This window comes from Ovis canadensis, chromosome 2, assembly GCF_042477335.2.
Source record: "Ovis canadensis isolate MfBH-ARS-UI-01 breed Bighorn chromosome 2, ARS-UI_OviCan_v2, whole genome shotgun sequence".
NCBI lineage: Eukaryota > Metazoa > Chordata > Mammalia > Artiodactyla > Bovidae > Ovis > Ovis canadensis.
The window spans coordinates 102,074,732-102,102,473 of NC_091246.1; the positions used below are offsets into that span (position 1 = coordinate 102,074,732).

The 27,742-nt window shown below is 42.2% G+C and overlaps 1 protein-coding gene across 1 annotated transcript in view; it reads right to left on the reverse strand.

Moving 5' to 3' along the window:
- Nucleotides 1–27,742, reverse strand: part of RIGI (RNA sensor RIG-I) — a 47,418-nt gene that overhangs the window by 9,371 nt on the left and 10,305 nt on the right. The window contains exons 4-16 of the mRNA XM_069574168.1: nt 27,001–27,148; nt 25,838–25,960; nt 24,241–24,342; nt 23,689–23,842; nt 22,708–22,966; nt 20,448–20,610; nt 18,015–18,134; nt 14,247–14,404; nt 13,143–13,278; nt 11,919–12,067; nt 9,033–9,123; nt 6,316–6,486; nt 4,704–4,855 (exon numbers count right to left, since the gene is read on the reverse strand). Coding sequence (XP_069430269.1) covers nt 4,704–4,855; nt 6,316–6,486; nt 9,033–9,123; nt 11,919–12,067; nt 13,143–13,278; nt 14,247–14,404; nt 18,015–18,134; nt 20,448–20,610; nt 22,708–22,966; nt 23,689–23,842; nt 24,241–24,342; nt 25,838–25,960; nt 27,001–27,148 — 1,926 coding nt within the window. The remainder of the gene's footprint in view (nt 1–4,703; nt 4,856–6,315; nt 6,487–9,032; nt 9,124–11,918; nt 12,068–13,142; nt 13,279–14,246; nt 14,405–18,014; nt 18,135–20,447; nt 20,611–22,707; nt 22,967–23,688; nt 23,843–24,240; nt 24,343–25,837; nt 25,961–27,000; nt 27,149–27,742) is intronic.

A 27,742-nucleotide genomic window follows, 5' to 3' on the forward strand; every position in this document is an offset into this window, starting at 1 on the left:
GCGAAACTATGAATACCTGATTGTATGCAGTCGTGGGCAGAGATCAGGTTGGAAATTCTGTAGCCAAAATGAACTTTCTTTTACCCTGAATCTTATCCTCTACTCCTAAGAAAGGAAAGTAGGCTTCTTCATTTTGATTTCAAATGACCCTCCGCAACTAGAACTACGAAAAATATCCTTTATACTTTATTGCTCTAGAATGAAGTCCAATCAGATCCTGAGGCTTCCATCACGGAAATAAGTTTCTGGAGGGTTCTGGGCCGTCTACAGGTTCAGCTAGATGGCTGCAGAATAACCAGAGGTCCCCGAGGGCCACAGTGCTCTGGGGAAGTCAGCCACACGGAGGTAATGGACAAGGCAGCTGTGGGTGTGGAGAAGAGAGTGCACAAGCTCCCTTTCCCCCTACTCAAGGGCTGCCTTAATGCACTCTGAACTTCCTCCCTCACTTGTGCAAAGTTTTTTGATATAAAGGGCCCAGGTGCTCAGATCCAATGTCCAGTTCAGTTCAGTCGCTTAGTCATGTCCGACTCTGCGACCCCATGAGCTGCAGCACGCCAGGCCTCCCTGTCCAACATCAACTCTCGGAGCCTACCAAAACTCATGTCCATTGAGTCAGTGATGCCATCCAACCATCTCATCCTCTGTCATCTCCTTCTCCTCCTGCTCTCAATCTGTCCCAGCATCAGGGTCTTTTCAAATGAGTCAGCTCTTCGCATGAGGTGGCCAAGTATTGGAGTTTCAGCCTCAACATCAGATCTTCCAGTGAACACCCAGGTCTCATCTCCTTTAGGATCGACTGGCATGATCTCCTTGCAGTCCAAGAGACTCTCAAGAGTCTTCTCCAACACCACAGTTCAAAAACATCAATTCTTCGGAGCTCAGCTTTCTTCACAGTCCAATTTTCACATCTATACATGACTACTGGAAAAACCATAGCCTTGACTAGATGGACCTTTGTTGGCAAAGTACTGTCTCTGCTTTTGAATATGCTATCTAGGTTGGTCATAACTTTTCTTCCAAGGAGTAAGCATCTTTTAATTTCATGGCTGCAGTCACCATCTGCAGTGATTTTGGAGCAGAAAAAAATAAAGTCAGCCACTGTTTCCACTGTTTCCCCATCTATTTCCCATGAAGTGATGGGACCAAATGCCATGATCTTAGTTTTCTGAATGTTGAGCTTTAAGCCAACTTTTTCACTCTCCTCCTTCACTTTCATCAAGAGGCTCTTTAGTTCTTCTTCACTTTCTGCCATAAGGGTGGTGTCATCTGCATATCTGAGGTTACTGATATTTCTCCCGGCAATCTTGATTCTAGCTTGTGCTTCTTCCAGCCCAGCGTTTCTCATGATGTACTCTGCACAGAAGCTAAATAAGCAGGGTGACAATACACAGCCTTGACGTACTCCTTTTCCTATTTGGAACCAGTCTGTTGTTCCATGTCCAGTTCTAACTGTTGCTTCCTGACCTGCATATAGGTTACTCAAGAGGCAGGTCAGGTGGTCTGGTATTCCCATCTCTTTCAGAATTTTCCACAGTTTCTTGTGATCTACACAGTCAAAGGCTTTGGCATAGTCAAGAAAGCAGAAATAGATATTTTTCTGGAACTCTCTTGCTTTTTCGATGATCCAGTGGATGTTGGCAATTTCATCTCTGGTTCCTCTGCCTTTCCTAAAACCAGCTTGAACATCTGGAAGTTCATGGTTCACGTATTGCTGAAGCCTGGCTTGGAGAATTTTGACCATTACTTTACTAGCATGTGAGATGAGTGCAATTCTGTGGTAGTCTGAGCATTCTTTGGCATTGCCTTTCTTAGGGATTGGAATGACAACTGCCCTTTTCCAGTCCTGTGGCCACTGCTGAGTGTTCCAAATTTGCTGACATATTGAGTGCAGCACTTTAACAGCATCATCTTTCAGGATTTGAAATAGCTCAACTGGAATTCCATCACCTCCACAGCTTTGTTTGTAGTGATGCTTCCTAAGGCCCACTTGACTTCACATTCCAGGATGTCTGGCTCTAGGTGGGTGATCACACCATCGTAATTAACTGGGTCATGAAGATCTTTTTTGTACAGTTCTGTGTATTCTTGCCACCTCTTCTTAATATCTTCTTCTGTTAGGTCCATATCATTTCTGTCCTTTATCGAGCCCATCTTTGCATGAAATGTTCCCTTGGTATCTCTAGTTTTCTTGACAAGATTTCTAGTCTTTGCTTTTTCAAAACGCCACAGACAGGGGGCTCACCCCGAGAACCATAAATCCTTTGACTTTTAAGAGAATAAGGTTTCCCCTACCTTGGTATACTTCTCCTAAGCCTCTTCCCTTGACAGCAAAGCCCGCCTCTTTCAACATGGCAGTGTGCGCTGGTCACCACAACCGGACAGGGACAAGACCAAGACTCTGCGCTCCCAACCGCCACAGAGTTACCAGCTAGCAGAGACTCTTGGCCACCCTGCAGCTGGGTCCTTGCTCACTCTTTACCATCTCTGCCCATTTTCACTCAATGCATGTTAGGGGAATTCCCCAGTGTGAATTAAATAGCCTAATTCAACAGATACTTAACAACAGTCCATTTTCTCCTCACGGCACTCTATGACCTGATGCGTTGGCTACAAAAGAACGTATGGCTGAGTACCTTCGCTATTCACCTGAAACTACCACAATATTGTTAGTCAGCTATACCCCAATACAAAATAGAAAGTTTGAAAAAAAAGTCAAAAAACAGAAAAGTAAATTTTAATTTAAAATATAATTTTAAAAAGTAAAAAAAAAAAATTGAACTCTAGGGCTTCTCTGTTGGCTCAGTGTTAAACAATCCGTCTGCTAATGCAGGAGACACGGGTTCAATCCCTGGTCCAGGAAGATCCCACATGCTGTGGAGCAACTAAACCCGTGTGCCACAACTATTGAGCCTGTGCTCCAGAGCCTGAGAACCACAGCTACTGAAGCCTTCACTTCCTAAGCCCATGCTCCCCAATAAGAGCAGCCACAGCAATGAGAAGCCCACTTGCCTCAACTAGAGAGTAGCCCCACTCACTGCAGCTAGAGAAAAGTCCTGGTAGCAACAAAAACAGCACAACCAAAAATAATATAAATAAAATTATTTTTTTTAAAAAAAGAATATCTATATGTTTGTTCCAGCCTCTGTCTTCCTCAACAGGCTTTTACTCTATTGCTTTTGCCACACGTGAGTGTAAGCACAACATTACCTAGTGGAGGAGATTAAAAAAATTATGCCAAAGCTAAAAAGGTTTTAAAGCCTTTAATCAGCATCATCCCTATATTTTACAAAATGGAGAAGTGGCTCAGTGAAAAAACCCTATCGTAAGTAAAATTAAGGGGGGAAATTAAGAGGAACTAAAGAATTTCCCTGCAAATCTTCTCAGTGAAAATGTAGACGAGGTACTTTCAAATATCTTGTTCTCCTAACTTTAGGAAGAAATGTTTTTTAAAATGAGTCAACACTGACATAACGTAATTTTTTCCTACAGTAAGCATTAGTTTGCTTTCCATAGTTCATTCCTTCTCAATACTTTTCTGAGCATACAGATTACGACTTTTCAAAATTATGAACTCTATGGAATTAGTCTACTGAATTATAAGACTCATCTTCATGAAGTTAAAATAGGCCTCTCACCCTTGTCCTGTAACAACTCCCATTTTAAGCACTTAAACCAGGCACTGTAGGAAGCAATGCATACATCTCACTGTATCTCCAAAACTACCCTGTGAGCTCTACATATAAGAATGATAATTTCAAAGAGGAACTATCTGAAGTTACACATTTTGTAAGTGGCAGAGTTGAGATTGGAACCACTGTCTAACGTTAAAGTTCTTCCCCAGGCCTGCAGGGTCCAGTGTTTCCAGAGTCTGAGATGAAGTCTCTGCAAACAGTCTAGAGAAAGTATGGGTGTCTGTGTGTGGGGGTATCTGTGTGTGTGTGTGTGTGTGTGTGTGTGTCTCTTTCCCTAATCTGCTTCCATGCTGTGTCATAAAGAAAATTAAAGTCAAACTAAGTTCACCAGTGAGAGGCTGGACGGAGCCAACACGCTCCATCAAGGTCCACTCTCTCATCCATATGTGTAAACAGGCCTTCCAACACTGGGCACAGCTCCAAGCACAGTGCGCCAGGACCTTCTCCCTGAGGACTCCAGACGTTAGAGAGAGGTGTGAAGAAAAGACTAAGAAGAGCTGTGTCTTGCAGTTAGGGTGTTGTCCTCAAAATGAACTGTCCGTGTAGGAACTATTCTAGCTGTTTTCCTTTTAGATCTAAAAGCATAGCTTCAAGCATTAGCGCTAATAAAATGTATTTTAGCTCATTGAGAAGTAAAGCAGAATGAACCTGATATTCGCTGTGGGGTGAATTCCTGGTGGGCTAGTGGTTCAGAACCCACCTTCCAAAGCCGGGGAAGAGAGTTTGATCCCTGGTTGAGAAACGAAGATCCCACATACTGTGGGGCAACTAAGTCTGCCACAGCTTCTAAGCCTGTGTGCCACAGCTAGAGAGAAGCCTGCACTTTGCAACGAAGATCCTACGTGTTGCTACTAAACCCTATGCAGACAAATAAACAAATACTTAAAAAAATAAAAATATAACCTAAGAAACACTCAGAGCAAAATGATAACAGGTACCAACCATGTTCACGGTCCCTGTTCATGGCTTACAGTTAGATTCTGAAGGAGTAACATGGATGCAAAGACTTACCTTTTCCTTAAATACTGCTTCATTCCATCTCTGCAGGCTTGAAATGGAGTCATTCATCATTTTTTCTTTGCAGATGTTCAGTTGTTCTTTTTCGATTACATCAGCATTACTAGTCAGAAGGAAGCACTTGCTCCCTCTTGCTCTTCCTCTACCTGTTAGAAAATAAACATTTTACTTGGTGTCTTTGATGTAAAACTCTGACAAATCTGAGAATGTGAAAGAAGCAGGGATGTTCCTAAAATTCAGCTTTGGTTCACTGAATCCCACTTTCTGGAAAAGCGAGTTGGTAGGGTGTGGAGTCAAACGCAGGTGTGCAGCTGCACATTAAACATTCAGACAAACAAGGAGCCCATTTTAGGCTGGTTGCTCACAGTCTCCCTGGTGCAGTGTGATGGGACAGACACATTATTAGAGACACTGCTTAAAGACAACCCAGCAGGCACCTCCAGGATGACATTGTGACAGCCCCAAAGATGAATGATAAACAGATGGGGAAATGGGGAAATAAGATATGTTCACAGGACTTCACTCGTGGTTCAGTGGACGGGAATCTACCTGCCAATGCCAGGAAAACAGGTTACAGTCCTGGTCCAGGAAGATACCACATGCCACGAGGCAACTAAGCTTGTGCACCACAACTACGAGCCCACGTGCTCTAAAGTCTGCACACCCTAGAGCCTGTGCTCAGCAATAAGACAAGCCACCATAAAGAGAAGCCAGCATACCACAACCGGAGAGAAGCCCAAGCAAAAAGCAGAGAGAACCCAGCAGAGCCAAAAACAAACACACAAAACTTTTAAAAAAGAGACGTGTTCACAACCACCAGAATATAGGTGGAAAATGAGAAGTGGTATAAGAAAGATGGATAAAAGGGCCACGGGCATTCAAATTAGAGATGATTACTAATCATCTCAGCTGGGAGACTGAGGAACCGGTGATGTGGAAGCAGGGGAAGAGAAACAAAGATCAGCAGCAGCAATACATGAGCAAGCCCTTCAAAAAGGAAACCAGATGAAGCCAGGTAGGCTCAAGTGGATAATGCACAAAGTGGAAGAATGGGAAAAAAGGTTGGAAAGATAAGAGGGTGCCGGATTTTGAAAACGCTTTAACATCAAGGACATTTGGGAACTATGGGAGTTTCTATACAGGGAGGTGACATGCTCAGAGCTGTTTTTCAGGAAAAATAATGTGGCAGCTGTAGTTACGGAAATTAAGAAAAAATAAGAAAGACTAGTTAGGAGGCTGCCTAGTTCCAGTGGGAGAACTCCTTGCATGTCCTTTCTGGCACACAGGGGACCCACCAGCACCTAAGCACAACCATAAACGGCTTACATGTGACTGCCGAAGCCTCAAAGCTGGAATTTTCCTTCCATCAACATGTCAGCCAATATTAACCAAGTAAGCAGTATTCATTGTGACCAAGAACAAAGACAAAATTGTGGACAAAACTGTAGCCATCCCATCCTGACCAAGTAGGTCACCGTAAGGGCCAGTGATAGAAGGGTCCACTGTGCCACCAGTCACAGTAAAGGAGAAGGGCTGGAATGACAGGCACATTCACAAGTCAGACAAAATGGTAGCCTTTGAGCCCTGGCATCAAAGCTCTTCTTACCTCTGGTTTGGATCATTTTGATGACATTGCCCACATACTCGTAAAGGATGACCAGATTGCACTGAGCAATGTCAATGCCTTCATCGGCAACCGAGGTAGCAATCAGAATGTTGCTGTCTCTGTTGGTTCTGAATGCGTCCAATGCACACTTCTGTGCTGGGAGGGTCATTCCTGTCAGAGGGCATTACATAACTCACCAAGAGGGAACTTTACCCTTGAAAAAAATAGCTGTTAATTATGGAAAGCTTACGACATGCCAGGTACTGTGATAAGTGCTTTACATTCAAGATCTCACAACAGCCTCGGGGAAGGGCCTATCCCTGTCCTTGCTTTAGAGTAGATAAGCTGGGGGTCTAACATCTTGGACTCTGTCACAAGTCTGCCTGACCTCAAATTCCAGCTGCAGCACCTATTAGCTAGGTGGTTTCAGTCACGATATCTCAAAGCAAATATTAAATTTTTTGAAAAAATACCAACAGCTGGACAAATATCATAGGATACCACTTATGTGTAGAGTCTAAAGAAAAGGGTACAAATGCAAGTATTTACAAAACAGAAGTAGAGTCATGGATGTAGAAAGCAAACGTGGTTACCAGAGGGGAAGGGGGGAAGGGATGAACAGAGACTGGGCCTGACATACACACACTACTATATACAAAAGAGAACCAGGAAGAAGCTGCTCAGTACTCTGTGATGGCCCACACAGGAAAAGGATCTAAAAAAAAAAGAGTGGCTACATGTATACGTGTAACTGATTCACTTAGCTGTGTACCTGAAACTAACGCAACTACTTCCAATAAATCAACTATTTCCAATAAAAATTAAAAAAAATATATATCAATAGCTAACTGTAACATCTTTGTGCACGTACAGGAGTTCTCAGCTAACAAGACCTTTTCACATCTACTTACTCACTGGAACTTCACAAGGCCCTTTTTAGGTTGATATAGCAAATGTCATGATTCCCCTTTCCTACAGGTGAAGACCTGGATGTTTTGGAGGGATGGTGAACTGACAGCTTACTAGCAGAACCAGGCTTGGGATTTCAGTTGAGGACCCTACCACTGTGCAGTTCCCGGCCACTGATAACACTGAGAAGAGCAGGAACTTAAGTGGTCTCCACCTCAGAGTTAACAGAATTTATAAAAATTCCAACTCTGTCCCAAATCTTGAGATATATTTTGCTGAGGCCAAAACAATTTCTTTTCGCCATGATCTACTGAACAATGAACATGCCCAAGACAGACACCACACTTCACTAATTTCTGAACGTAACTATTTGCTCATCAAACATTTATTCTGCAATTATAAGGATAGAATGGTTAAAAGGTTCATTTTTATCTAAAGGGAGCTTCTGGTTTGCGGAAGAAGGCTATATATGGGAAACTATAATTCAATGTAATGACAATGAATGGAGCCAGAACTGTGTGCTGTCGGGTGTGGGTGAGGGAGACTCCGCCCTAGTGGTCTAGACTTAGGAGGAGGGGGAGGCTGCCCGGCAGAAGCACAGTTACTGGCACAGAGTGAGTTTGCAATGAATGTGGGTAGATGGTGGATGGATAGATGAATGAATGAATGGATGGATGGATGGAGGGATGGACAAACAAATATCTTCTGGGGGCTTACGTATGGACGAATAACAAAGCTTGAAAATCAAGTTGGACTCATGCTGGAGTCATACAGCAGAAGCCTCTAATTCCAACCACAAGGTAGTGTTGGACCTCATTTGGTAAGCCAACTATTCAAAATCTGACTTTGCTTTTTAGATTAATGAAGTTTAAATTTTGCATAAAGGGAAACTTCAAGGGTGATGACCGAGGACTGAGGGCAGGACTGTTTTTTATAAACAGCTTAAATAAGAGATACAGTGAGGACCTGTCATTGCTTGTCACTGAGGTGTGGGGAGCAAGGCTGTGAGAATGTCAGTATGAGGACTGGCCACCTAGGATCAAAGGGAGCCTTTCATCCTTTAACCCTCTCTACCTAGATTTTAGGACTATCTCTAGGACTTTTTTAAATTATAAAATACATAATGCATATAAGTTTTTTATACTTTAAAGAATAACAATAAAATAGAAAGAGAGCATTTCTATTTCCAGTTAATCTACTGGTTGAAAATTTGAGCAAGAGAGTAATATACTTAAACAATATTGAAAACAAAACAAAACTTCGGTTTTGTCTGCAGGACATATGGGAGGAGGAAAGTCTACAAGTTTCTGACATTTGAGCATGGTGATGGCATTTCAATGTGTCCACTGAGCTAGGCTGAACTGCAGTCCCCAGATATTCACCTAGGTGTCTCTGTGAAGGGAATCTGCAGATATAATTAAACTTCTTAAATCAGTTGATACAGTTACTCAATAGGGACTTCATTTTAGGCAGGCCTGACCCAAACAAGGCAGCCCTTGAAAAGAGGACTGAGGTGATCCGCCTATGGGGTTCCACCTGGTCCTGACCTGCCCTGTGGACTAGACTGGCTTTGCCAGTCCAGGTGTGTATGTCAATTCCTTGAACTAAATCCCTGTGTGCCTGTCTGTGTACAATATACGTGTGTTGCTATATATTATATATGAATGTATATATGTATGTATTTATAATCTCCTACTGGTTTTGCTTCTCTGGTTGAACCCTGACTGATACAAGCACTAAGAAAGAATTAAAATAGATCACATATGTTCTTATATATATATTAGATCTAATGCACTATATATAAATACCCATTGTTTGATTTGTTCTGCCACGTCCAGTCAATATGCAAGGTTTTAGAAAGCTGAGTTTAGGATTTTCTTCAATCCACTTCTTTAAGGCCTGAAAATACAAAGCAATTGTCACTCTTTGTATACTATCTGCATTGATTCAATATTGAATATACGCCACCTGATTTGGAAAGCTGACTCACTGGAAAAGATCTTGATGCTGGGAAAGAATGAAGGCAAAAAGAGGGAATGGCAGAGGATGGGATGGTTAGATAGCACCACTGACTCAATGGACATGGGATTTGAGCAAACTCAGGGAGACAGTGGAGGACAGGGGAACTTGGCATAGGAGTGACTGAGAGTCTTTATGAGTTTGCAGTCCCACTCACAGAGTTGGACATGACTTAGTGACTAAACAACAATGCAAGTGGAAAAAAAGCTTAAAGTAAGTGATAATGGAAAAGAATTTAAAAAGAATGTGTATATATGTATAACCGAATCACTTTGCTGTACAGCAGAAATAAATACAATCCCATAACTCAACTCTACTTCAATTTTTAAAAAGTATACAGACAAGTACGCTGAAGTAGTTTTCAGACTAACAGACCTGGGGAATCAAAAGCTTCTTATGATTGAATTCTATGCAATAAATAGCTAAAATGGTGTCTATCTTTGTAATCCAATATAATTCAATATCTAAGACATTTTTTTCAGTGAAAAAGGCAAGGTTCAGAATAGTGGGTAGGTAGAAAATAAGTGAATTTAGAAAGATCTCAGGACACAAGATCAATATACAGACATTAGTTGTATTTCTAAATATCAACAACAAACAGAAGTATCATTTATAATAGCATTAATACTTAGGTATAAGTTTAACAAAATACGTGCAGAATCTGTATGCTGGAAATGACAAAACACTGATAAAAGAAACCAAAGAAGATGTGGCAGGCGGCCCCTAAGGTAGCTGTGAGTGATCTCCACCCCTTGGAATTCAGATCCTGTTCAGTCCCTTCCCCTCAAGTATGCACTGAACTTACTGACTTGCTTCTAATGAATAAAATAAGGCAGACCTGAGGGGAGTCGCTTCCAAGCTGGAGCTATAGCATGGCTGTGACCTTGATATTAGGCGGCCTCTCAACCGCTCTTGGATTACTTTCTCTAAGGGAGGCCAGCACCTCTTTGTGAGGCCGGCCTGTGGAGAGGCCCCCATGGATGGGCTAAGCATGCGTGTGCACACTTAGTCACTAAGTCATGTCCGACTCTCTTTGGGACCCCTATGGACTGTCGCCCTCCAGGCTCCTCTGTCAATGGGATTTCCCAGGCAAGAAAACTAAAGTGGATTGCCATTTCCTTCTCCAAGTGATCTTCCTGACTCCAGGGATCAAACCCGTGTCTTCTGTGTCTCCTGCATTGCAGGCAGATTCTTTACCCACGGAGTGATCAGGGAAGCCCCCATGAATGAGCTAAGCACATCTTCTGCCAAAAACCACACAAGTAGGGTTGGACGTTGATCCTCCCAGCCTTGAGACGGCTGTAGCCGTGGCCAACAACTTGACTGGAGCCTCATGAGACATCCTGAGATGGAAACACCCAGTTAGTTGTTTCCAGATTACTGACCCATATGCATTATAGATGTCTGTTGTTTCCAGCTACTTAGTTTTGTGATAAACTGTTATCAGCAGTAGGTAACTAATACAGAACCCCTACCTAAATAAAAAAGATACATTGTTATTAAATCATTTCTCCCCAGTTTTATCTATAGGTTCAGTGCAATCCCAAATGAAATTTCAATAGATTTTCTCATAGATGTGGATGAGTTTATTCTAAAATAAAAATAGAAAGGGAAAGAAAGATAGCTAAGACAATGTTGAAAAAAATTAAAAAGTTGGAAGACTCACACTACCTGATTTCAAGATTTAATTACTATAAAGCTACCGTAATCAAGACCGCATAGGATGGGTGAAAGGATAGATGTACAAATGAATGGAACAGAAAACAGAATCCAGAAATAGACCAACAAGAACAGAGCCAACTGATCTTTCTAAGTTACAAACGCAATTCAATGGAGAAAGGATAGTCTTTTCATCATATATGATGAAATAACTGGATACCCACATGCTAAGAGAAAAAAAATCTCAATCCATACTTCAAAATGAATTGTAGAATTAAATATAAAATCTAAATCTATAAAACTTCTAGAAGATAACATGGGAAAAAAATCTGTGCTCTTGGGTAGGCAAAGGTTGCTTAGACACAAAATCAAAAGCACAATCCACAAAAAGAAAAAAAAAGATAAAATGGACCTGTCAAAGGTTAAAACTTTCAGTAAGAGATATGGTTAAGAGAATGAAAAGATCTTGAAGAAAAATGCGTGCAAATCACAATTCTGATAGAGGACATTTTTGTCAGAAAAAAGAACTCTCAAAAAACTAACAACAATAACTTAAAAACTCAACAATAATAAATAACCCAGTTAAACTCCATTTTAAAATGGGCAAAAGATGTAAACAGATACTTCACCAAAGGAGATACATGAATGGCTAACAAGCATATGAAAAAAATGATAAATCATATTAGTCATTAGTGAAATACAAATTAAAACCTTAGTGAGGTACCACTAGGTGCCCACAGACACAGCTAAAAATTTTTTAATTGATGGAAGGAATAAAAATTTGTGAAATGCTTGCTGTGAGGGTATCAAGGCATTAAAAACCAGAGTGACTGAGACAGTGAGGTATCAGTGTAAGGATAAACAAAGAGAAAATCAGAATAGAATAACGAGCCCAGAAACAGACCCACACAGACCCTATATAGGGATGCTTAATTGCAAAGAAGTAAAGAATGGACAATCTTTTAATTGAAATTGTACTGGGTAAACTTGTTATCCACAAGGAGGGAGAAGCTTACATCCACTAGTGCTCGGGTTTTCACAAAGAGGATGGTTCTGGTCTTTGGGTTTAAGTGGTATTCCTCTTGCAAGATGAAGCAGAGATCTTTGAGTTTAGGGTTCTCATTGCTGGGATCCACGGAAATATCTTCTAGTTCCACCAGCTTTTCTGCAAAAAGGGGAATATTTTACAAAAGTTTTATGCGCGTGTGCTAAGTTGCTTCAGTCACATCCAACTCTTTGCTATACTATGGACTATAGCCTGCCAGCCTCCTCTGCCCACGATATTCTCCAGGCAACAATACTGGAGTGGGTTGCCATGCCCTCCTCCAGAGGATCCACCTGACCCAGAGGTCAAACCCACATGTCTTGCATCTCCTGCACTGGCAGGCAGGTTCTTTACCACTAGTGCCACCTGGGAGCCCACAAAAGGTTTATAAATTCTAGTAATTTAGAACACACTGCAACCTTTAGCTACAGTTCAAACATTTCATCTCTCAATCTCTGACCAGAATTTTACAATAAATAACCACCAATGCAATGCATACACTGAATACACTAATAAATGCATAAATTTCCCTTCCCCCAAAAAAGTTAGTTGTTCAGTATTTAGCATATCTATAGTTAATACTTTGGTATAGACCCAAAAAATTATTATTTGGGAAAAGGCATTTGAGAGAGGAAGAAGACAGACTTACTTTTCACTTAATATTTTCCTATATTTTTCTTAATATGAACACAGTGGCATCAAGAGCCATATCGGTTTTCTTCTTTATATAGAAGTACATAATTACAATCTTGTTCAGTCGCCAAGTTGTGTCCAACTCTTTGCTCCCCGTGAACTGCAGCATGCCAGGCTTCCCTGTCCTTCACTATCTCGCAGAGTTAGCTCAAATTACAGTCTTAATATCATTAAAACTTTTTTTATATTTTTTAAATCTTTATCAAATTACTAAAAGTTAAACCAAAAAAATGTTCCTATCAATTGACTATTTCTATGGGATGTATCCTTTGCAAATCCTATTTTTTCCTTCTTCGAAACAGGAAATAGTGTAAGCAGCATATTCTTCTCCTAAGTGCAGATTTCCCTGAAGTCTCACAGTCCTGCCATGTATCCTATCTCCGTAAGCCCAGAACAAGTCCCTGAGCATCACCAGGTGTTGCTAAGTGTGACGCCATATGTGTACACTGCCCCTGGAGTCTCCAGGTTCCACTGGCTTCCTCCCCCTGGAAACACCACCCACCTTCAAATCTCTGAGTGAGATCTTGCTCAATTGCATCAAATCCTGCTGCCCGGACATTGCTGAAGAAGTTTTTCAAGTAATTCAGAGCATCTTTCATCCGTGCATCCTCACTGATAATGAGGGCATCATTATATTTCTGTTGAAAATGGAAAGTTTCAGTATGTTTCTAATGTCTAATACAACTGCTGTACTTAAGTTCATTTCACCGTACTTAACACAGAATTAATTTTAATAATAAACTTGTCTCAAGTCTATTCCAACTTAAGTTTTTAAAGATGAATCATCTCTAACAGTACTGCAATAAAACCTTAGAACCATACTGTAGAAAAAAAAAACAAAACAAGAAAACACCTCAATTAGCTAGAATTAGTCATTAATTCGGATCACTTTGGATCCTAGAATCCTTGGAAGAGAAAGAAAATTACATGAAAAACAAATGTCAAAGATTAAATCACAAAAATGAAAGTAAAGCAACTTCCACATCAACCTGCTTCATAATTTGGACATTCAACTTAACCTCTTTGTACATCCAAAACCATCACTGAATTGCACCTGTTCAGAATGATGGCGCTGACCCCTTACATCAGATATTCAGTTAAGTCCATTAAAATTCTACAAATTCATATGGATTGAATGTATTTTAAAAATATTTTCAATGGCACGATAAGCAGAGGTGATGGTGGTAACTGTTGCTTAAGTTCTTGGTTAACCAGCAAACAACTACAGACTCTGGACTTCCTAGCACGTGGTTTGACCAAAGGTAGGAAAACATGCTTCAAGCTATGGCAACACGACCCACCTACTGAACTTTAAAGACTTTAAAGATGGCTGTCCCTGGTCATGTATTTACAGTAATATTCCCCACCCCTGAGGTCAAATCTGGGGATACTGAGGTACAGCACAGACCCACGGCCCTTGTTTCTGTCCCTCGGCCTCTAGGGCCAGGTTTCAGAGAGCAAAGACAGATGTTGAATAGGATAGCTTTTGGCATTTGCTTCATAAGAACCACCGGGAAAGTTCCTAAATGATGCTCTCTCAGCTGCCATAGCACAGCTCCCAGTAGGTGTTACGAGGGAAATATCCTTTTCCAAAGAAGCCACATACCCGCAAATGTGACGTGTACAAAAACAGGGCTTTACAAATCCTGCTTTCTTCATCTTTGTCTGGCATCTGAAACACCATGCACGCTTTCTGAACTGCGATAATCCACTGTTCATATTTCTGTGTCCCAAAATTCCTATTTTGAATGCGAGATAAGTTTTCTGAAAAAGAAAAAAAAAAAAACCTGTTTTCCATTGTGTCATCTGGCTAGTCATTAAGGCTCTAAGCATGTCTCGCTTTCTAATTTTTTTGATTCCTTAAGAGTATTTCTCTTGAGACAGTTTTCAGCAGTGTGTCTACGTACAAACACAACTGCTTACTGAATACCGACTACATACCAAGAATCAACATGTCTTGTATTTATAATTTCATTTCACAACGCCATGACGTAGATACACTTTATAGATGAGGAAATGGAAGCTTGGAGAAGTGAAATCATCACGCCAAGTCACACAGCTAGTATACAGAGGGAGCTGCTGCTGCTGCTGCTGCTGCTGCTGCTGCTAAGTTGCTTCAGTCGTGTCCTACTCTGTGCAACCCCATAGACGGCAGCCCACCAGGCTCCCTCGTCCCTGGGATACTCCAGGCAAGAACACTGGAGTGGGTTGCCATTTCCTTCTCCAGTGCATGAAAGTGAAAAGTGAAAGTGAAGTCGCTCAGTCATGTCTGACTCTTAGCAACCTCATGGACTGCAGCCCACCAGGCTCCTCTGTCCATGGGATTTTCCAGGCAAGAGTACTGCAGTGGGGTGCCATTGCCTTCTCCGATAGAGGGAGCACAGGAATTCAAACCCAGATGTGTCCCATACCCAAGCTCTACCAGTTCTCTGAGCTGACAACCAAACAGCCCAGAGGCCAAACAACGGCCATGGAATAAAACCTAACTGCCCCCCTGCCTTTTTTCTTGGCTGTGCTGGGTCTTTGCTGCAGCACACAGGGGCTTTTCTAGTGGCTGCATGGGGGCTTCTCTAGCTGGGGTACACGGAGTTAGCTGTCCCACGGCATATGGGATTTTAGCTCCCAGACCAGGGTTTGAATCTTCGTCCCCTGTATTAGAAGGGAGATTCTTAACCACTGGACCACCAGGGAAATCCCCTCACCCATTCATCTTTAATCAGAGAAACAAAGGTGGTTACCCAGACAAGTAGCAGTAACCCAATCTACAAACAAGGGGACTATCAATAAACCAGAGTAATCAACAGGTATTTACTGAACTTAGGTAGGTGCAAAAATGAGCTAGGCCATCTGGCAATAAGCAGCTGACAGTATCTGAACAGGTGAAGAGATGGCGGGAGGGTATAAGAGACGAGAAGAAGGCAGAAAGCCATGTCTGCCCACCCTTCTCCACCTCCACAACCCTGACCATGTCCTAAGGCTTCTGGATAATACCATGATCTCCTCCTACCTCATCTCCTTACCTCCTTCCCCCTTCCCTCCAGTCCAGTCTCCATTCAACAACTGGAGGGAATTTCCAAAATTGCAGATGAGAGACAATGCTAATCCACTGATTAAAAGCCTGTAGGGAGGGACTTCCCTGGCAGTCCAGGGGTTAAGACTTCACCCTTCAAAGCAGAGGGTGCAGGTTTGACTCCTGGTCAGAGAACCAGGGTCCCAAATGACGTAACAAAAGTCCTGCGTGTTATAACTAAGACTCCGTGCAGCCAAATAAATAAATACATGTATTGTTTTTAAGTCTTGAGGGACTTCCTTGGTGGTCCAGTAGCTAAGGCTCTGCACACCCATAAGGCTCTGCACACCCAACGAAGGGGGCCTGGGTTTGATCCCTGATCAGGGAACTAGATCCCACATGCCGCAACTAAGACCCAGCACAGCCAAATAAATAAATGTTAAAAATAACAATAATAAATGCTTTAAAAAATAAAACACAAGTGTTAAGTGGGTTTCTCCAGCCAAACTCCTAGTCTGGCCCACAGGGGGCTCTGTGTTCTGGCCTTTACCTGCTTAACTTTCCTCCCTACAGTTCTCAGGACTAGTGAAAGCCCCCAGACTCTCTCCCGGCGCCGGTCTCCTTGCCTGAAATACCGCTCACCCCACCACTCCCCCACCCCGTGTTGCCTCGACACTGTCACTCACCCGCCTTTGGCACTGCCGGTAGCCAAACCGAAAATGCCGTGAGGGCAGGGCTTGTGTCTGAGGGTCCACGCTGTGTTCCCACCACCGAGCACTTAGCCCAGCACTGAATGAACAAACAAGGGAATGAATTTGTTCGAGGGAACTGCTAATAGGCAAGGAGCGGAAAGTTGGCGAGGGAAGCAGAACCAGATTGTGCGAGCAGGGCGCGCACGGCCAGGTGAGCGGCCGCCGTGAGAGCTCTGCCTGGAGAACCAGGATCGCCAGCAGGATACTGACGAGATAAAGTGGGTAATCCCAGGAAGACGAGCTGCGTAATGGGGGTTCGACGGGAAAGAGGGTAGAGGCAGGCAAAGCAGCTGTTAGAATAAGTTGTTAGAAATCAAGCTGTGAAAGAAAGCAGAGAGACTGAGCGTGAGAGAAGCTCAGACGCAGAAGTTACCTTGGAGACGAGAATTCAACATCTCCGAAACTCTAAGCTCACTTGTGCCTGCCCAAGTTGCTCCTTGCTCTAGAACAAGTAACACCTGCCAGTGCACACACAGGTGCCAAGAGAGAAGCCCCACACTCGCTCACTCCCACCCAAACCCAGGGAGCTCTTAAATCTGAACACTTCTGTTTGCACAAGCCTGCTTCCTTCACTAGCCCATCTCCACTGCCTCAGTTTGGCTCTCTTCATTTCTCATCACAGAACTTATCAGTTCAAAATCGTGCGTTGCTTCCCATTTGCTTTTAGGATATTTATTTATTTATTTGGCAGCGCTGGCTCTGAGTTGTGTGGGAAGCTAGTTCCCTGACTGCAGATGGAAGCCAGGCCCCTGGCATTTTGAGTGTGGAGTCTAAGCCACTGGACCACCAGGGAAGTCCCACTTCTAGGATAAAATTCAAACTCAGCATGGCCTGCAGGACCATGCTTTCTACTAGTCACCTGTTAGAATTGGCATGAAATCCTGCAGATTCTAAAATTCACTGTGCTCTCTCTTCCCTCTGCAACTGCTGTCTTCTTGACCTCACTTGATCACCTCTCCTTCTTAACCTGGCTGACTTCAAGATCTGTCGCACACATTACCTCCCCCAGGAAGTCCTCCCTACAGCCCAGTCCTGGCCTAAGCTCCCCTGTGCGCCCGTAATAGCAGTGTGTAACCCTGCCTTGCTACAGGGTGACTATTCACATCTTTGTTTGATGCTGAGTTCCTTGAAGGCAAGACTGTCTTTAATCTTGGTGCTTCCTTTACCTAGCATAGTACCTGGCACAATACCCGATGAATTAATTACTTGATTTTAAAAAGGAGAAGAGAACTTGGCAACTTCAAGAGAGTCTCAAAAGAATAAAGAATCAAAGGTCACCCGTAGGTCTGAATCCAAGACTTCCGGGCAATGGTGGTTTCATTCATATAATGGAAAGCTAAACTTGGAAGGTCAAGAAAGCAATGGATTGAATTAAATATGGTATTTTTCAGGTGTGTGTGTCTAGGTGGATTTACTTTGGATTTAAAAAGGAAAAAAAAAAGCAAGAGAAAATAAAGGAGGACTTATAAGCCTCATGAATAACATAAACAAGAAAGTTAAACTCTGGGTATGGTCTTGACATTGTTTGGACTAAGAAAAGTGCAAAAAGACCCCAGTGAACAACAGATGGCCGTTCCCAGATGGAGAGAAGACAAAATGAGGTTATTCTCACCAAGAGTTACAGTCCCAAGTTCTTCAAAGATACTCTTTGCTAGAGCCTCTGTCTCTGCCATCAGCTGAGATATGACGCATTTAAATTTGTCTGTAGTCCGTGATTCCACTTTCCTGAAAACTAGAGCCATCAAAGGAAAGTTAGTATTTCTCAGGAAGAACACATCATAGTTGAACGCAGATATCTCCAAACCTTTCTCTGCCTTTGTCACCTCCTCTGTAAAACCCAAGGCCCCAAGCTCACAGGCAGGTCATCTGAATGATGAAACAAATACTCAAGACACCTTGCAGCCACTCCCTAGTGTTGAATGCACGCATTCTAACATTTTTCATGATCCAAGTCTAAATTCAACTTTTTAAAAAAATAATTTTGTTTATTTATATTTGGCTGTGCTGGGTCTTCATTGCTGCTGGGCTTCTCTCTAGTTGTGGCGAGCAGGGGCTACTCTCTAGCTGGAGTCCGTGGGCTTCTGATTGTGGTGCTTCTTTTGTTGAGGGGCACAGGCCCGAGGGCATGCAGACTTCAGCAGTGGGCTCAGTAGTTGCAGCTCCCAGGCTCTAGAGCTCAAGCTTAGCAGCTGTGGTACAAGGGCTTAGCTGCCCCATGGCATGCGGGATCTTCCCGGACCAGGGACTGAACCCGTGTCTCCTGCATTGGCAGGTGGATTCTTTACCACTGAGCCACCAAGGAAGCCCTCAGGCACACTTCAGATTCTAGACTTCCACATGCGTATCTGGGGAAAGAGGTCAGAATCAAGAGACCTGGGAGCTGGGAGTCCTCAGCCACAGTTTAGACTCTGCATCAAAAGCTCTGGGGCCTTTGGCGAGCACCTCAACTTTCCTGGGACTGTTTTCTTCCCTCAAAAATGCCCCGTGGCTGTTTTCTTGTCACTAAGTCATGCCCAACTCATTCGTGACCCCGTGGACTATAGCCCTCCAGGCTCCTCTGTTCATGGGATATCCCAGGCAAGGATCCTGGAGTGGGCCGGCATTTCCTTTCCCTAATTCAACTTCTTACTCGGGCTTTCCTGTTAACTCAACACAGAGCTCCTGCTCTGACTAGGCTGATATCCATCTTGTTTCTACAAATACCATATTTTAAGTCCTGTCTCTGTTCTTTGATCTTCTCCCTTCCCACCTAACCCCCGGGCGTGTTCACAATGTTCCAAATATTCATTTTTGCAGTATCTGCAGAACATGCTGGGTTCTGGTGATAGCTGAAAAGAACATGCGCTGCGCTCCAGAGAAGGCTGTCATCTTAGGAGAGAAAATACACAAGCCAGACGACCAGGCAGAGAGCGGTGACACAGTACGCACAAAGTGCCACGGAGCATGGGGAGGCTTCTCTCATTCTTCCTGGGGCGGCAATGTCAGGGGATAAACAGGGGAAGAGGCGAGGAGGAGTGAGCACAGTCATGTGCAAAGGCTGGGATGGACAAAGCTTGGAGGGAGAACACACGTGACTCCTCCATCCCAGGAGCCCAGAGAAATGCAACTTGGTTGGGTTTGTGGGAAGTAAAAGGAGATGAAGCTCAGCCCGTGGGAGAGACCAGATGATAAAAAAAAAAATCGTGCCTGTCCAACTCTTTGCAACTCTTTTAGACTGGAGCCCACCAGGCTCCTCTGCCCATGGGATTTTTCAGGCAAGAATACTGGAGTGGGTTGCCGTTTCCTTCTCCAGGGGATCTTCCTGACCCAGGGATCAAACCTGCATCTTCTGTGCCTCCTGCACTAGCAGGCAGATTTTTTTTTTTTTAACTGCTGAGCCACTGAGGAAGCCCAAAGAAATTTGCATATGACATCAAAAGCCGTAGGCTGAGCACCTTGTCTACATTCCTTACAGCCAGCGCCCTGACTGTCTTAGGCATGTTTCTTCTGCCTTGTAGTCATTTGGTCATGTGCTATTTAGAGAGCGAGGGGTGAAGTCATACGTGTCTTCCGTACCCTCTCTCCTTTGCTGGGTTAGTACAGCATTGATATTCAAGAAATATCAATCTTTGTTAGTCAATCTTAGTAATCAAATCATATTCTGATCTTTTGAGGAAAGACATGATGAGTTCAGATACTTTTACTTCAACCAAAATTCCAGATACATATTCAAATAACAGATAGGAACTCAGTATTGTCCTCAGGCCCAGAAGGCAGGAAGGACCGAGCCACCTACATGCTAAGGTGTTCTCAGCACCTCTCTCACAGCCAGTACCTTTGTTAAGGTTTATGGAAATGAACAGTGAGAAGGATTGCTTTCTACAGGCCACTCCTGAGCTTCACTGGGGAGAGAAGCTGGAAATATGACTATTTTCCACGTTGGCAGATAAATATTTCCCTCTAGACAGAGAAAGGGTAAGAATTCAGCGTTCATCTATGTGACCCTGAACTAAGAATAGCGGAGGGTAACAAAGTCCCATAGGGCTTGTGACTGGATCCCACTTACGCTTCTGGGGCTTATAAAAAACCTCCTCCAGTTCCTCCAAGTTGTCTCTGACTGTTGTTAACACTGACGTGTCAAGAGAAGCACACAGTCTGCAGATATATTCTGTGGCTTCGGCTTCATTTTTGGCATCTCCAACACCAACTGAGGCCGTCAGCCCAACGACCTGTGAGGAGCATTCCAAACTGTCAGATGTCTGGGAAATAGCAAGATGTTTCCACAATCCCTCATGTAACTCTTTCCTGATAAAGTAGGGTTTTTATTTTTTAAACTAACCTCAGATAAAGAATTTTTTTTTTTTGCCCCTGACATTCTCTACGACATCAAAAATGGAAAGGTCCCCATTAGGTGAAGCGCCGAGTAAAGGTAGGAGGCACTGCTCTGCAGCTGAGCACGGGTCAGCACGGGAGCCCAGAGAAGAGACCCTCTCCAGGCAGGACTGCTCTCGTCTTTACCCCTGTTTCCCCTGTGACACACAGGACAATACACTGGAAAGGGCAAGGACTCCCATTTCAATCTCAGCCATGTCACACTGGCTGGGTGTCTTGGACAAAAATCTTCATCTCTCTGTAAAGTTGGGCAACTTTAGCCATTTAAACTGGAAGATGTGTGACACAGAGAACAGACTTGTGATTGCCGAGGGAGAAAGAGGCAGGGGAGGGATGGACTGGGAGTTTGGGATTAGCAGATGCAAACTTTTATATACAGGATGCATAAACAGTAATGTCCTACTATATACACAGGGAACTATGTTCAATATTGTGTGATAAACCCTAATGGAAAAGAATATGAGAGCAACTGAATTGCTTTGCTGTATAGCAGAAATTAATGCAACAGAAATTAATACTGTAAATCAAATATGCTTCAATTTTTTTTAAATAGTAGCTTCAATTTTAAAAAAGTGATAACTTCAATTTTTAAAAAATGGTAGCTGGGTGACTTCAATAAGATGACATTTGTAAAGAATTTAGTTTAATGGTCTTCTAATAAATATTTATTTCTTCCTCTAAGAGTCACTCAAATATTGAATGACTGAGTGAATCATTCAAATAAACAAGGAATCTAGTTAACTATCAATTTTATTCTAGAAGAAAAAACTGTAAGAAATGTGATTTCTACTGAATTCTGTCTGAATTTTGGGCACCATACTGGATTTCTTCTAACCTGTGCTTCCTCAATGGTTAATTGTTAAGCCTAGAGAATGCAACACCAATGTGAGACTGGTAAACAGAGGGCATGGTTTCCAACCTCATTTGGCCTCAAAAATACCAGGCCATTCATCTGTGTTCCTCTCAGTTGTGTCTCCCATTTCAAATTTTCTCCATGCACCCTGAGCTCCCACCTCCATTCTCATCTTGATTATTCTCAGTGAACCATCTTTCTCTCCTTCATTCAAGAGAAAATGCCAGGGATTCCATACCCTTCCTGCCCCCACCTATAAACTATTCTCTGTCTTGACTCCTCTCAGCCCTTCCCCTCTGATGACACCAAAAACATCGCCTCGTCCACTCTCCTGTACTAATGTATCTACTCAGCCCATAGCTGCTCGTCTCTCCTGGCCTCTTGTTCTGTCAATCACTCCCTCTCTCCCATCCTGCCCCACGGGTGGCTATCCACAACTTCAGACTCTGCACCCAGGCAATATGAAGAACATCATGATTCTTGGGGATTCCCTGCAAGTCCAGTGGTTAGGACTCAACACATCCACTGCTGTGGCCTGGGTTCAATCCCTGGTTGGGGAACTAAGGTCCCCATAAGCCATACAGCCAAAAAAACCTTAAGCTTCTCGAGCCCCTATGCACTTTCATACCCCTGTGCCTCTAGACACACAGTAGCCTTTACTGAAAACCATCCAGCTATTTTCCTTATAAACTCTTGTTAGCTTTTACCTATCCTAACTTCTATCAGGTCTTGCTTTACGTTCATAGCACATTTAAGATCACTTTTATTTCTTTTCTGTAGAACTCCATTGTGTGTTATTACCATAAATTATGACATAATTCTCACATATTTGGCTCCCTACAAAACTTAAGCTGCTTGAAGGCAAGGACTATCTTTTTATATTTGTGGCCCAGCGCCTAGCACAGGGCATGACACATGGAGGTACCTAATACATATTTGTTAAGTCAATAAATGAATCAATCAATCAAAACTAACCTAATGAGTTATACAGTATGCAAGGATCTAAGAAGGACATCCTCAATATGGCCACAAGGGTAAGTAAATAGGACTTAGGAAGAAATCCACCTGACTTTGGACATACCTGGGGCAGTGAGTCTGAAGATCCTCCCAGTTTCTGATCTAGATAATTAAACATGATCATATTATATGGATGGTTTTTATTGGTGTTGTGACATTCATCAAATATCATCAAAGTAAAGATGGAGAGTGATGGGATAGTCCCATCTTTAAGGCTGTTCACAAGAATCTGTGGTGTTAAAATGATGATGTCATTGTTCTCAACAATCTGTTCCACAGAGACACTGTCAGCTATCTCTCCAGAAATGCCTGAAACTTTGTACCTAGAAGATGACAGAAATTTCCCATTAGCAACCATGATGTGAATAAGGAACCACAAAAATCAGAATGTCAATTAAATTCTCCCTAAGTTCAAAAGGAATGGATTTGGAGAAAAGGTAAGTGCTTGGAGCAAAGCCTGACACACAGAAAAGTGAAAAAAGGGAGAGTGTTAGCCGTGCAGACTCTGTGACCCGTGGACTGTAGCCACCAGGCTCCTCCGTCCATGGGATTCTCCAGGCAAGAAAACTGGAGTGGGCTGCCATTCTCTTCTCCAGGGGATCTTCTCGACCCAGGGATCGAACTGGGATCTCCTGCATTGTCAGTAGATTCTTTACTGTGTCTGACATAGAGTAAGTGATCAATAAGCATAATGTAGGAAGAATTGCTGGCATTAATAGAATGTATTCCATGTGGTACCTGAGGATACAGAGGGCCAACAATAATTCTTTCAAGCCACCACCGTGAAAGAACAGAGAAAAGAGTGATGTTAAATAAATTATAAAATCATTAAAAAAGTGAAATGTGCCATTTAAATATAAAATTTATCTTAATCAAAGGAGTTTAGGATTTCAGGTGTATCCATAAAGGAGTTATCTCTAAATTATTAAAAAGCTTAATCTACTGTAAGTTTTTTGAATCATGGTTTTCTAAAAGCAAAACAAAGCACAAAACACATCGGTTACATGACCTAGAGGAAAAAAAAGCTGGACCAACTTATACCTACCCAAGTCTTTCAAAATATTCTGAGAACGCAGATTTCTGCTGTTCATACAGCGGGAGTTGAACAGCAAAAAAGACAACTTTCCCCTTGCGTCCTTGTGGAAATTGCTTAAGATGATGTTCACATATAAGAAGGGCAACAAAGGTTTTTCCACAACCTTTTAACATATAAAGAGAAAGACAACATGTAACTAATAGTATACTAAAATACATCCATAGAAAGGTCATTACTGGGGGCTCCTCTAAAACCACAGAGCTGACAAGTAAACGGATGATGAGGGTGGATTAACAACTGTAGAACTCACACTCGCAAAAACCAAGCTACTTCCTAGGCACTCGCACACAGCCAGGGACTGCAGGAAGCTGAAAGCAAGCATTCTCTCCCCTTCCTCGGGTCCCTGAAAACACTATGAAACTATATGAATAACGGTTTTTTCAAAAGATCAATGGAACAATGAAACAATTGAAATTTGCCTACTTGGCCCCAGTGTTCAATGAAGTGGACAAAAGGAAACAAACAGAGAAATAAACTATTTCAGTAATTGCACCCACTTACCAGTAGGAGCACATATTATTGTATTCTTTCCCTTCTGAGCAGGTAAAGCAAGCTCTAGTTGGAAATTTCTTGGTTTCAATGGGCTATAAGCAGGAGGCACTTCTGTAACACAACAGAAGCTAAGTTAGCAAACAGTGACCACTCTGAGGAATCAAGTCAACACTATCTTCCAAAGGACAAGAAATCTGACTGTAGCAAGAAAGACCTCATTTAAGAAAGTTTAGAATTCTTGTCTCTAATTAACCATTCCAGCTTCTGCACTGATTTGAAATACAGAATTCTCCCTCAATAACAAAGTACCAATGGCAGGAAGGAAAAAAGGAGAAAAAGAAAAAAAAAAAAAAAAACTCAAAGATTTCTTTCTGAAACAATCATGGAAGCCTAATCAGGAGAAACTAAAGCAAGAATGGCCTAATCCAGGGCAAAACAGATCACCACCAGTTAAAGGAAATGCCGCATGAGACAAAACCACAAATCCCTCTAAGGTCTTTGAAAAACACTGAACTGAATACCAGACTCCAAAGTAATCTCTTACTGACAAGCAACCGTGCTTTATAATTCTGCAGGCTCTCACATGGTATTCTCTCTTAACAGAATCAGAAGTTTTAAAAAAATAATCAGAGGTACCTCACTAACAGATAAGCATACAGAATGTTAAGAGCTAGAAAGACCTTGGAAATCATCCGTGGAGTCTAACCTACCTATTTTAAAGTAAATGGAAATTTCTAAATGGTTAAGTGAGTTCGCTAAGGACCTTTACCTGTCAGAAAACTTAAAGCAATTGACATTCACTGACTTTATTCTGGAGTGACAAAAATGTGTATCATTTTATTGCAGAAACAGTCCATCAATTCTCACCTTATGTTCTTATCCCCAAATCACATTCTTCTTCCAATCCTTCTTTATTGATCCTATTTTTTTTTCCTCTGATGCCCTTTTATAAACTACTCTTTACTTAATTTATTATGCTGCTTTCTGGTCTCCTCGGGAAAATATGCTCCTAGAAACATAAAGTGGGCCTTATAGGGACACAGTTAACTCATAGTGCCTTTGTGTGAATTAGAGAAAGGACTCCCTTTTGGAGGGTATAGCCCCTCACTGCACTGTGTTGGCAAACAACGCAGGCTGGATCTCAGCCCCAGCTCCACGTCTCAGGCCCACACATTTGTACAGTACACACACTTATCAACATACACTGCAGCCCTGGGATCTTGAGAGGAAACTGAACAAGTGACTCACAAAGAGCAGAAGTATTTCTTTAGAAAGCAGGGCTGATTTCAGAGGTCACAGGCATTGAGCTTCTGGGAGGACTCTATTTGCATTTTCAGTGTAGACATGCACATCCTTAGTGATAAAAGAAGACAAAAAAAAGAAGAAGAAGGGGAAAAAAGGAAGAAGCTGGCAAGCGCTATGGAAGGGAGAGAATGGTATTTCTAGTCGTAGGGAACATATCTGTTTTAACATAGATTCTCTTTTTGTTCTGATTTTTCCTTAGAAACCTTTCTATTAGGCTATGACTTCTGGCGCTGCAAGACATGACTCCACTCGAAATATCTCAGGAGCATCATTATGGAGAAGAACCAACAATGCTGAGTACCTGAAGAAGGACAGGGATTCTGGCTAAGATTCTGGTTTTCTGGTTCTTCCTTGTAGACAATCTGTATGTCCAAAGTTTTCATTTCATCATCCTCAAGATCTTTCATTTGAACATTTTCTGCACCTTTATGAAAACAAAACACATCTTATCATCTTTATCTGATTACGATCTTGATGGTGAAAGCCCTACAAAGAGGTCATAAAATTTTAAACTTCCATTACAATTTCTCATAACCGTTCCCTCTACCTTTTAAAACAACGAAATGAAATCTTTTTGAATTTGAAATCTTGATTTGAAGTTTGAACTCCAGTGTTGTTTAGGACTTTATTATTCGAAGTGTGGAACACGGACCAGCAACTTCTTTAGGAGCTTGTTGGAAATGCAAACTCTTGAGCCCCAAATGAATCAGAAGCTTCATTTTAACAAGATCCCTAGGCAATCCACAACCACGCCAAAGACAAGCCCTATTAGCAGAAACACTCTTGTCTTCCATTCCTGACCTGACCCAAGACACCAGATGTGTATTTAGACATAATTTCTGAAACAATTTATGATCTTAAAGAAGACTCTGAAAGGCTAAGACCAGACACTCAGATGGTTTATCAAACTCAGCCCTTAAAATAATGCTCCGAGAAGATGTTATTAGCTTCAGGAAGCCAAGGGATAGCTCAGCCACTTAATCAAAACAGATTCTTCCTTTCAGTCTTGTTCTAGTTCGGTTCCAGATGGATTCTAAGCAAGAGAACCACCAGATAGTGTCTAAGATGATTCTATTCTGAAAAGGCAGTGAGTTGTGGAGTTTGAACCTTTACCTCTAGAATTTTCAAGCTATTTCTCTCATCATCTAAACCCAGAGAGTGAGCTCAGATTCCGCCTTTCCCCCAAATACTCTGGGCAGATAGGCTAGTTCTGGATGAAAGGGTTTGTCCTGATCCATTTTCAGGGGACATATACAACCCAACTAATTCTGTAGATAAAAAGAACCACCTACCTCCCAGAACTCAACTTCACGCTGGCCTCTCACTAGAGATATAGCCAAGATTATTTGAAGGGAAAAATGCTTCTGACAGTGAGTGAAAAGCAGGTAGGAATGCAAGAAGCTCCAAGCAGAACTATGAAGAAGGACCTATTTTCAGACCCTCGCACCCTTCCAAATATCCTACCTTTCTCTACCATCCACAGTTCGCTGAACTTGCTCTCTTCTTTCTCCAGTGCAAGTTTCAACGTTTTGGGCCAGTTCTCCTTGTCTGATCTGAGAAGGCATTCAGTCATTTTCTCTGCACCTGCCATCAGCCCCTTGTTGGAACTTATCTAAGGAAGACAATTGCAGTGGACTGATCAAGTGTTTCACAAGTTTTCATTTTATGAGTTTTTACTGAAGAAACGTCAATTCAAACACTATCAAATTTAAAATCATCGTATGCTCTGGTTCACTAGGCCTCTTTCACGACCGTTCTTGCCCCAGTGTGACTTGATCTTTTAAGATACACTCCCCTTTATCCTTGTCCTCTTACACATGGTATCACCATGTCAAGCCATGTGCTCTTACCTCCTCTGAGATGTTATTATATTAACATCAGCTATATTAGGAAAACAAACTACTTTACACCTATTCAAAATATGGGTATACTGGCATAGGCATATTTGGAAAGACATAACAAAATATTAACAAATAGTTTTTTCTGGATAGTGAGACTTACATGGTTATTATTATTAATCATGATAATTAAAATTCATTGAGCAATTACTATTATGTGCCAGAGATATGTAAGCACTTTACCTATATCATCTCATTCAAAGCCTATAAAAATACCTTACTAATAAGGTACTATTATTATTGCCATTTTATACAGGAAACAGAGACTTAGAGACACTAAATGTGCCCAAGATCACACCACTAGTAAG